Source organism: Falco rusticolus, chromosome 5 (assembly GCF_015220075.1).
Source record: "Falco rusticolus isolate bFalRus1 chromosome 5, bFalRus1.pri, whole genome shotgun sequence".
NCBI lineage: Eukaryota > Metazoa > Chordata > Aves > Falconiformes > Falconidae > Falco > Falco rusticolus.
This window is the reverse complement of record NC_051191.1, coordinates 52288909-52301084: the sequence shown is the minus strand read 5'-3', so window position 1 is coordinate 52301084 and position 12176 is coordinate 52288909. Positions and strand designations below refer to the sequence as shown.

Genomic DNA, 12176 nt, shown 5'->3' with positions numbered 1-12176 from the left:
AATCACAGAGGAACTGGATTTCAGGAAAGGACTACACAGAAGGACAAGATAAAGTGAAAACAAAGATCTTGTTTTCTTCCAATGTTCTTTTGTGACTGGACTAAAATGAGAAAAATGTGTGTGGGGTTGGGAAAACAAATACAAGCAACCTGATCCACTGCATAAGCGGAAGTCAAAATTAAAATTTTCAAATGTACTAGAAAGCATCATCAGATCTTTAAAGGATTTAAGCTGACCTCTCCATAACCTCCATATGCTCAGAGACAAAAGGACATGCTGAGAGGAAGCCTGTCTGAAAGCATTACAGCAATGTGCTCTGGACAATGGAATTGCTGATCTGCGTGGTATTTGCATGGAGATTCTGTGGCATAGTGTATCAGCCTTTGAGCAGTTTTCTTTACAGAACAAGACAACATTCCTGAAACTAATACCATAAAAAATGGGTTTTGGATATAGGTTCCAAGGGAATGGAGAATATGAAGGGAGTCTTGGAGGATGAATGAGAGTAGTGCATTTGAAATGCAGGCCTTAGTTTCACACCATTTTTTTTTATTCGTCATCTGAATTGAAGAATTGTTAATCATGGGAAGATATTTATTGGAAAAGCAGAAAGAGAGAATGAGTAAAGAATTAAATATAAATCATACCTCTTTAGTATTTTTAATAGAAGAGTCTTGAGCTGGCTGGAGCCTTAATTACGCTGGTAAAATAAATGCTAAGTTAAGCTCAGTAGTAACAGCAATGCATCTTTAAATAATTGCTTAAATACGCTTTGGCTATGAAGGCAAGTAACTAATTAAATTCTAGTCATCTTTTTGCACTAAGCAGGTCTCACACCTTCTCCCACAGCATAAATTTTAAATGCAAATGATTGCATTTGTACGAACACTATAGGGGACAGATTTTTACAGTACCAAATTAGACATGGAGACTGCTAATGGCTGGCACCAGTCCTTGCTGGGGTGGTTGGAAACATAAATGCTGAAAGCTGCAGCATTGTTTTTTTTTCCAACCAAGCTGACACAGATTTGAATTCATAAGCTAATACAACACAAAAATGTTTTTTCTTCAGTTGTAAATCTAAGAAATTTAAAGAGAAGGTATATTTTCACCTGTAAAATATTCTGCTGTCTGCCTCCTGCAAGGCGTTAGCAGAAAATGTTGTCAGTCAAAATATGTATGAGACAGTTGTGGGAGTGCTCCGTACAGCACCAGAGATTTGCATGCTCCTACGAACTCCTGTATTTATTGTTCATCCACGTCAGTGAGATTCATTCCAACATCTAAATTAAAATTTCAGTATAAAAGGCCGGTTGGGGTTTTAGTTCTGAATTACTGGAGGATCTGTTGTTTCAACAATAATATTTGTCAGTTTTTCATATTTCTTTTCCATTTTAATTAAAACTCATCAAATCTTAACCGATTATTCCTGGGTTAGACTCTGAAGAATGTCACTGAAGGGTGTTTTAATTTAATGGAAGCAACGTAACATCTGTTTCTAATGTTTTAAAAGCCAATTTATATGGAAATTTTGCTTTAGTGGGAAGTCAATAGATACGTAGCTTTCTAACATCACATGTAAAAATTCAAAACTTGAATTAAAGCAGCACCAAAGCAATGCCATTCTTTTTTGTGGTAGCAATATGATTGCATTTTGACAGCCTTTCATTTGTACCCTTTTCCATCTGTTGAAATGAGGTTTTTATTTGTCTTTTGTAGTCGAGCTATCAAGACAAACCAGGACCTTCTGCCTGAGACGCCGTGGACCCATATCTTCTACAATGACTTTTGGGGGACACTGCTTACTCACAGTGGGAGCCACAAGTCCTACAGACCTCTCTGCACGCTCTCCTTCCGCATTAACCATGCCGTTGGAGGGATGGACCCATGGGGCTACCACCTTGTAAATGTCCTGTTACATGCTGCAGTCACAGGCCTTTTCACAAACTTCTCCAGGATCCTGTTTGGGGATGGGTACTGGACCTTGATAGCAGGCCTCCTGTTTGCATCTCACCCGATCCACACAGAAGCCGTAGCAGGGATTGTAGGGAGGGCAGACATCGGAGCTTGCCTCTTCTTTCTGCTTTCCCTGATGTGTTACATGAAGCACTGCTCTACTAGAGGTTCCTCACTGAGTACTTGGGGCTGGATCTTGGGAGCAGGGCTGTGTGCAGGATGCAGCATGCTGTGGAAGGAGCAAGGAGTGACTGTTCTGGCCATTTCAGCGGTGTATGATATCTTTGTATTTCATCGACTGAAAATGCATCAGATCATTCCTGCTTTATATAAGGTGAGTCTTCTTTCTTGTAAGCTATTTGTTCATAAGGCACCAATCACTGTTAAACAGGTGCTAAATGAGTTTAAGTACACAATAATTCTTAGTAGTTTAGTCAACTCCCCAAAATAAGCACAGATGTCTAATGCTGAAAGAACATTTAAAGCAGTTTAGTATGGGGGTTTTGCATTTTGTTTAAACAATGTGTTGTTATCCATTGCCATTACTTGACGCTGGGGATGTATTTTTTTCAATTACTTTCCTTGCTTCCAGCAGTGCTCTCCTTAGATTCTGTTTACTGTCTAGCACTGGATTGCTGGCTGCATTTTGCAAAGAATTCATTCATGCTCTTATCCTCTTGTATCTTGCAAAGTCAGCTTAGTTTGGTTGGGCGTGCAAGTGTGGCAGCTGATATCATCTACAGGCTCCCTGAGGCAAAAATAGAGCTCTTATTGGTCTAGTTTTACAGAGATGCATAGGAACAGGGTGCATGCCTTTGGCAGGTATTTTTTCTCCCCCCTGGTAGGAACTGACTCCAATGTATTATTGCCTTAACAAAATAAATATTTATCATTTTTTAACTTCTTGCCCAAGAACAAACACATAAAATAAGCAAACAAACATGCTGACCAAAACCCCCTAACCTCCCTCTCCCAAAACTACATGTATTTTAGTGGTACCCAGAAACGCCAGCCAAAATCAAGACTCATTTAAATCAGTTGCTGTACAAATGAGTAAGCTAAGTATTTCTAATTTTATTTTCAGTGAAATGGATTTCTTTCAGAAAAATACTGACATAACAAAAGGAGTGTGTTTCATAGGGACATGTTATATCACATTTTTCAGTGAGACATAACCAAAATAAAGCAATAATACAAAATACAGTTGTGCAATCTATCTCAAACACTGTGATTTTAAAATTTTGATTTCTCACTCACATGAATTGAGAAAAAAAATGTAGATTTTGGTAAAGCGATAATTTCTGCTTGTACACTACAGATGTATAGACTATACAAGGAAAACAGTAAGAGTAAAACAAAAATTAAGTGGTTTCTGATAGTGTCCTCTTAAACTGCTGTGACATGTTGGCTTAGTTATGCTGTTTTCTGACAAAACTGGAAAGGAAAGAATAATTTCTTGTGTGTGTATATATTACTTATGTATATTGACGTATGTAAGACCTCTTGTTGTCAGTAGCCAAATATTGTATGTTACATTTTGCACCTAATATTAAGCAGAAGCAAACAGTAAGCTAATTAAGTTTGGGTGGGTTTTTTTTTTGAAGTGCATCTGTACCAGCAAGGTTTGTTCTGAAAGATATAGGGTGAGATTCTGTAAAGTGCTTCAAGCAGTTTGGTTCATAATTCAAGTACTATCCTACAGAATTAAACAGTGGTAAAAACATTTATCTGGCATATATGAAATTCTGAAGACCTTGTGCATGACTTTACACAAATCTAAACTGTGTTCTGCACAGCCTCTCCTCATTGCAACCTCTAATGACGAAGATGCAGTCATGGAGCTAGGAATTTTTTTGTTGCAGAACACTCCTTGCTCAAAACCAAAACATTTGCAAACATTTGTGATCCCCGCCCCCCCCCCCTTTTTTTTTTTCCCCTCCTTTTGTGCTTCAGGGCCAGGGTGAAGTTGTTCCAGAAAAGACCTAAGTGACACAGGTGAAGTCTGAGCTTCCACATCCTAGAATGCCTGTCTTCCTAGATGGGACGCCTGGCTTGTGCGTGGTTTTTCACCCAGTACTGGACTTCTCTTGGACAGCAAACTCTTGTCAAAGCCTCAATATTTTTTCCCATCTGTAACAATAGAAATAATAATTCTGTGCTTTGTAGATTACAGATCTTCATGGAGATTGGATTTTAGCTGGAGGGAATTTTATGGGGAGAGACCACAGTAAACAAAACATGAGCATTTTTATTAATCTGCCAGAAATGCATTTCCTAATTCACTAACTTACAAGGCTACCTTTTTCCTTGGTCAGCACTGCTGTCCAAGTTTTTCTTCAATACTAGGGATGCCTCTGTTCATTCATTTACAGTGATGAGGAACTCAGCTGGAAGCTTCAGTTACAAACTATTTTAAGTAAGGCTTCTTTCTTACTGAAGTTTTTGAAAAATCATTCACAAATTACATAATGTTTTGTAAGAATGTATCATTCTATAGGGCTTGAGATGCCAGGAAATATCTTCATTGGCCTAGCTTGTTATGAGAAGTGTTTCTTTTTGAGTGGCTTGTCTGTATACTCCTTTGTAGTCCAACTTTGCATAGCCTCTACCTTTAGCATTGCAGTTTCCTGCTCCTAAGCATGGGAAGTAACACTGTGAAATACAAACCTTTTGTAAGGATAATCACTGTAATTACAAAATAAGTAAAGATAGGTGTGTTACAGAGAAACAAAGGTAGCACCTTAAAAGCAAATTAAAGCAAATGCTTCAGTCTTCTGGAGAGCTTTACACTGTATGATAGAAATGTTCTAGGGCAATAAAACCACTGCAATTTACTAAAAAAGAAACTGAAAATAATTATTCTAGTGCATTGCCGCCTTTTTCAGTCAGTATTTTCCGAAGCACTTTCTTTGAGTTTTACCCTTTCACTTAAAACACTGTTTAGAGAGTGTTCAGGATAGTGAGACTGTCACTGGCCTGCTCCATCCAAAGACTGCAAATTCATTTTGGAGAATGCTATTTAGCTGATATCAATGGAGAATTTGAGAATGGCCAATGCACATGGAGTTGAGAAATCTGGATTTTGACTGTAGCATGTCTGACCAATGTTTGACAACTCCTGACCATGAAGGTATGTTAGATGCTGTCCTGTCCTGCTGATTTGAAATTACGTTTTAGATGTATTTTCAAAGAATTGCAAGATTATTATGGTGTAAGATTGCCATTTTAAATTGATAACCTGGCTCTTCAGAAATCATTAATAAGAACAGAGCTAAGTTTTCTTACTAAAAGCTTTGATTTTTGGTTCTGTATGTTTATACATGGAATGATAAAGATAGGTGAGGCTTTTGCTTTGCTTTTCATATGCTTTGTTTTTAAAATAAACAAAGTAACCCCCCAAAGTATGTAGCCAACAGATTCATTTTTGCATTATACAGAATTAAAGCACAGACTCAAATAAAAATTAAGAAAGCTTTCAGGTCTGCATTTCTCTGGGATCATTTGGGTGTTGCCTTTTTTTTGCTGCTGCTTTGGCCTTAAATGAAATATATCCTTATTAAGAACTGACAAATTAGTTTTTCCTAGAACAATCAGTAAAATCTCCTTAAGCAAACAAAATCAATTTTTGGATTACTATTTTTTTAAATATTGTTGCCTACACTTTTTCTTGCTTGAAAAGGCATTCCTGCATTGCAAATTGCATGAGACCAAAGTAGCCATCTACAGATACGTTAGCTAATTGGCTTGAGCATTTAAAAAACTGGAGTATGGTTTAAGCCAAAACAAAAAAACTCCCACCAAACTCCTTCTCATCAAAGAACTCCCTATTAGAATGTCTGGGTAATTAGAAATAATTGTGTCTATTTACCTGTTCAGGAATTTCTCCTTTGTGTTTTCCCAGTGTAAATACTGGGAGAGGGCATCTGCAGTAGAAAGGGGGGAAAAAAGACATTGAAAGGGGCAGTTTAGGAAAATGTTATGGTCTTCTGTAGTGTGTTGGAGGGGGAAAGTGTAGAATGGTGTCAAGGAAGAAAGGAAAATCATTTTAAGAAGTGGTTAGCTCAAATCTATATTAAATAGGTAAGCAATAATGATATGAAACAGAATGCTTTGTAATGGACTGGTAGAAAGGAGCTATGCCTTTCAGGCTACCTACCTTAAGCTAAATGCTGTCCAGCTGAGCTGACACAACTGTTTCCTGGGCTGTGCTGCAAACTGGAACTGAGAGGAAATGCAGGTTAAAAATACCCCTTAACCACCATCACTACCCCCAGTATTCCAGGTATATCTTTAGGAGTTATTTTAAACCTGAATCAAATCAGTTATATCTACTCTTCATCATTGCCCTACAAACAGCTGTACTGGCAAATACTGAGAGGAAAGCAGAGGTGCAGCAGCAGAAACAAGGAGTGGAGAGCAAGGGGTTTGGGGGAGTGGGTGGTTAAGGACCTAGGCTGGCTTTCTCCCAGACTATATGTCTTTTGGCTTCTGTAACCTTTTTCAGAATATACACGGGGGAAACTGAGACACAATTAATTGTTTAAAGAACAGTAAAACCACTGACCTTCTTCGGGATGGTCACTGCAGGATGAGCTGGTAAAAGCAGCTTTAAAAATGCTCCAGGAGATGGCATTGGAGTGACAACCCTGGTTTTTTTCCCCATTTTATCTTTGGTCTGAGTGTCCAATAAATACAAAATGGTGGCTACTGCACAAGGCCAGTAGCTGTTTACTGGGCTCATGCCTTTTATCATGTGAGTCCCAGTTTGTCAGATCAAGTACATGACATTGTCCCAGTGCAATCTGAGTGGACTGGCAGGACTTCTGAACAAGGCAGCTGCAGAGCAGGACCACCAGCAGAGCAGATGAGTATTACCCCTTATTTAGAAGCTATTCTTAATGCACTTTAAAATTGTACATCGTAGCTACTTATTAAACTATCCAGTTCTTTTCCCTGTCATCCGCATATTGGTTATTCAGTAGAACTTGGCTGCTGATTTTTTTTCTTTTGCCAAGACTTTTTATTCCCATCAGCCTGTGATGCGCTCTCTCTGGCTGGTGAAGTTGTCAGTCTGGACCCCATTTCATTTGGTTAGCTCTATTTTATTCTGTCTGACTGGCTGACAAGAGTGTATTCGCTGTCTTGTCAGGACTTTTTGATGGAAGTGTACTTATTGTGGTCATAAATGAGTTGTCTGAAATAAGGAGGAATTAAAAAAAAAAAAGTGGGTGCTCTACCGGGGCAAAGCATTCCTTATGGAAGAAAGTTAGGCTTTTGTTTGATTTTTTTCAGCATTTTACACCTTGAATCATTTCCAGTGTAAGTTGCATAGCAGGTATGCAGATTGATTGAGTTGTCATGTATCAGGTATCAGATGATTGTACCTGTCAGCAGCTAGACTTGTGCAAGTTAAACCACCAAAAGTGTAGGGGTGGGAGGGGGGGAACCTGAATACGGGAGAGAGCTGTGATTAAGTTTGTAGTTATAGAAAATATGCAAATGCAGAGGCCTAATTCTTTTGTACTTGCAATCTCCTGCTTGAGAGCAGAACCGTTAATCAACATTGCCGTACATAGTCTTCTGTCCAATTAGTAGTACAAAGCGAATATGTACCCTACTGTGCTGCCTTTTTTCCTTTTTTTCCTCTTTTTTTTCTTTTTCTTTTTTTATTTTTTTTTATAGTGGTAATGGAGCTGGAGAGCACTAGAAGTTAAAAAGATGGGGCAAATACATTTAAAGCTCATTTTTAATATAATGGTAATGATAAAATATTTATTGCTCTGTGATTTTTGTATACAAACTCCTTTACAGAAATAACTAAACCAGATGTATGTTCTACTAATATTCAACTGCTGCAGTATGGTAACATTTTACCAGATCAACATATTGTTAGTACAGGGGGTTTGTTATACTAAAATAAGGAAACCTCTCTTTTCCCATCACTTATTTGATTAAAATCTCCCTCCGGGAGGTCTGTCTCACATATGGAATTAGGTATTGGTATCAATAGCTTAACATGAACCACAAATTGGATTTCAGGATGCATTATCTAACCTTCCGTGCTATTAAACAGTATTGGTTTTATAAAAAGTGATTTTATTGGAGGCCTATATTTTACTTAAGGCAATGATGTAAACCTGGGGCCTCCATGGATGACATGGTCAACCACCAAACCAAGTTTTATAAAACACTGCTTTCTTTTATGGTCTTGGATCAGCCTTAGTTGTGGGTAATATATATGATTCCTGCTGGGTATTAGGTAAAGCTACTGATTTTTAGGAACGCTCTTAACTTGAAATAAGCCACTTTCTACATTCTTTACTCTTTGAAGTCAACTACTTTTAGAACCGTCATGCTTTGGAAAGCAATTTTAAAATAAAATGGTGCTCTTGATTTAAATTTACAGTTTTATTCTTCTCATCTAAGGGAGTTCTAAAGCCTTAGCAATGCAGTAGTCAGTCTTGCTGGTTTTTTACTCCTTCCGCATCTACAAGTTATGCCATTTTGCAGTAGTGTTTTATCACTATTTAAAAATCTAGCTTCATAGTTTATTTTCTGCTCATTTTCTACAATCTGAGGAGTTCTGTTACGCTTGAATTTACCCAGAGGGCTGCATATTTTGGCAGGTCTGATCAGTAAGCTGTTATTTTGTAAGCTGTTTCTCTCAAACACTTGTGTGGGTATGGTCCAGCCCTTAGTCCAGTGTCTTTGTAATGCAGTGTTTAGACTGTTAGGGCAGTAGCTGCTCCCTCACAGGACGGACTTCATCCTCGAAGTCAGATATTTAGTAAACATACTCTTCCTTGAGACTACTTTTGTTCCAATTAAAAGTAATCAATAGCTTACATCTTCAAAACATGACATGCCTCTTGCAGGTTCATTTTGCCTAACAAAAGCTGCATATTCAAATGCACTAAGCTGTTAAATGTTGTATTTGTGGGCCAGGTAACCTTTAGCATTTCAAGAGCTGTGGAAAAGATTGGGAGCTCTCTTGCCAGCTGGGGCCCAGTTTCTTCCCTGGCTGTGATCTCTCATTATGTGATGGTCAGCTGGGGGTTAATTTTCCTAGCAGCTTTAAGCCTGTACAAAGTTGTGGAAATGCTGAGACAAATGTGCCTGCACATACATTGCTCATGTTTGTGGATGAGCCAGTCTGGTGCTTTTCACTCTGCTGGATGGCAGCAGCATGAGGCCTGTACGGTCAAGACCGTTGCTCCCCCTCCCTTCAGCAGATATTTTATAGACAAAAGAAGCTTTTTGCAATTTACTTCTTTCTTGACAATTTCAAGTAGCTAATACTCCTGTAGTACCCACAGCTCCTTGCTGCTTTTCCTTTTGATCCTGAAATAAGAAAAGCAAGATTGGCTGCTGCTATCTTTCTTCTCAGAGATGGTGATCTCCTGCAGATCCCTGTGGTGTCAGTGGAGTGGCGCTGAACTGAACATCAATATGTATAAATAGCTGTTATTTCATGAAAATATTTTTGTGGGGTGATTTGAACCACTGAAATGGATCACATAGGACAGAAATAGAGCATCCAAAGGCAAATTTTGTAATTTTTTTTTTTTTTTTAAATGAGGAATCAGAAGCTAGCTTGCTGAAGTCACTGGCTTAAAGTGGATTATATTTTAATAGTAAATTGGAATTGCTACTAAAATCTGCATTACTTTATTCTGCCCACTTGAAGTCTACAGTGGTATCTTGGAGCATATAGTTGAGAACACCTCTCTGGAAAGGTGGAGAAGGCATATGATTCTTTAGTAAATAAGTAAGTGAAGAAAAAGAGAAGGCTTTTCTTATTTGCAGAGTCTGTGAAGACATGAAGTACCTTCAGTTTATACAAGAGATGTTAGTTTGCTAGAGAAAATTTGTCACTGTCTTCAGACGCGTAAGTTTGATACTGCATGATAGCATGCAAAATATGCAGAGCTCTTCCATTCTCCCCCCGGGCTTAAAAGGGATCTTTTTTGAGGCACAGGATGGAAAAGAGCTTTGCATGGCTGGTGTTAGCACTTATTTTTTGTTCTGAGGTTATATGCCAATTAATAACATCAAGCGTAACTTTTTCATTGTGCTGTTTAATTACAGGGCATTGGTGGGCTTGCTATGTTCCAGTTTACAAAACCTTTGCAAATAATATCAATCTGACAATGGTAACTCACTTAGCTTTTAAGGTTTTAAAAATATTTAACAAATCAAGTGAAAGCACCAGACTTACCATAGTGTGTAACAACTGTGTTTCAGAACATTAGGAATATTTACAGGTGGTGTTTTTTTCTTCATCTTAGTGATTACTTTAGCTCCCTAATTGAAGAAGCTTTATAAAAATGTTTTTCTAACAACTGGCAATTTTCCTGTTTAAAATATCAGTATTAAAGAAGAGTTAAATTTCATGCTTTTTGGTAGGGATGGTCAAACATATTAAATATTTTATGCTGAGATAAGGGGACTTGGGTACCTGTGAAATTTGAGGGATAAGAAAATACATGCAGCTTTTATCCATTTTCAATTATCTGTTTGTTTATGAGCTAGAAAGCCTTTCCCCTCTAGCTCTGCTTCTCCCATGAGTCAGTTGTTTGGATACTGGCCACAAAATGGGAAAACCAACATACAGTGTTAAAGCAAAGCAGTGCCTTCAAGAGTTAATGTCTCCTGGTGTAATTAGTTTCGTGTTTCCTGTAGATTTGCTGTAGAAGTTAGCCTTTCTGCTTAAACCTGTTTGGTGTCTTGGTTAAAATGCATGCATTCATGATTGTATTCATCAGGTATGTATTCCTTGTGTTTGTTAAATGCCGTACAGAAAGTTTATACCTGTGCTTTGTGCACAAGTGTTCAATCATGAGTACTTTACATTAGCCTCCTAATGTCATGGGTAGGCACCTAAATGTCCTGATTTGTTGAAGTGCTGAATGCTTGCAGCTCCTGGTGAGTTTTACTGAATGAACCTGTTGCACTTGGTTGATCACAGCTAAATAGCAAGCTAGACTCTGCTCCCTGGAGTCAGGGCACACAATAATAGTGTCAGAAGAGAAAAACTCGTATGTCCCCAGTCAGAATCAAATACATTAAGGAGCAGGTGCAGCTTGTGGATGCTGTGAGTTCTGACTCCTAGCAGTGCGTTGCAGTACCTTTGGGAAAGGTAACACTGCTGAGAGTGTTTGAAGATCAGGCTCCTGATTTTTTGAGCATCTTCACTGCAGTCACCTAAGTTTCAGAACTGTAGTGCTCAGAAAGCATTGCCTGAGTCTGTTTGATAGAACTGTATTCTCAAAGACAGTTGTCTTTCTAGAGTCCTACTCAAGAGCGAGCCATTCCTGGTACACGAGCATGAGCTCTGGTTCCAGACCTGGGAGAATATATTTTGAAGGAGCGGGAACATATGCAAACCCTGAGCTGCGAGGGAGACTTTTTTTTCTCTTTTTGAATTTCCTTGTTTATGCTCGTTTTAATTTACATCCTAATGATTTAATGTTTATATGCATGATTTTTCCAAGCTATAGTGATTCTGAACACTAACCTATGTAGACAGTTATAATATTAAAAAGGGGGAAAATACAGGTGTGTGAGATTTACAGTGGAAACAGCCAGTTGTGATAGAAGGCAGCAGACATTTTCTAGCATATTTACTGGAGGAACTGAACGATGTTTGTACATATGTCTGTACTTCTTTTTCCAGTGCAGTGCAGATTAGGTATGGTGAGGGAAGGAACCCAGGCTTGCGCTTCTGCAGCTGACTTTATGGGTCAGTTGTTAGGAGGTAAATTTCTAGCCTCACTAATGTTGAATGTCTCTTAGAAAAGAGTCCCTTGATGCTGTGGATAGTCCACATTGGGAGCAGGGGGAACACAAAATATTTCTTGTTCCTAAGTTTCTAGGAAACTAATTGAAAGTGCATATGAGGAAATGACGTTAAAATTATCCAGAAGCTTTTGAGGGGAGAATTTGTGTACCTGGCTCCTAAGGTACCTTTTTACGATCAGAATGTTAAGACTTTCAGACACACACACAGAGATTGCTTCTAAGGCTGCAGATTTGATTAAGTTGTGCAAAAGTCGGAGCTTCTATGATATTTAATCATCAAAATCTTGTTTTTCTGCTTGACAATAAAATATGGAAATAAATTCCCATAGCAATGAAGTCTTTAAAGTGAGTATAGGGGCATATTGAGTTAATAAAGGCAATGAGGGAGCTGGGGAAGAGAGAGGGTAGAATTGTACTGA

The 12176-nt window shown here is 38.3% G+C and overlaps 1 protein-coding gene across 1 annotated transcript in view; it reads left to right on the top strand.

Annotated features, from left to right (window-relative positions):
• The window catches only part of TMTC2 (transmembrane O-mannosyltransferase targeting cadherins 2), a 254191-nt gene that overhangs the window by 98475 nt on the left and 143540 nt on the right, over window positions 1-12176 (top strand). The window contains exon 2 of the mRNA XM_037389907.1: window positions 1720-2290. Coding sequence (XP_037245804.1) covers window positions 1720-2290 — 571 coding nt within the window. The remainder of the gene's footprint in view (window positions 1-1719; window positions 2291-12176) is intronic.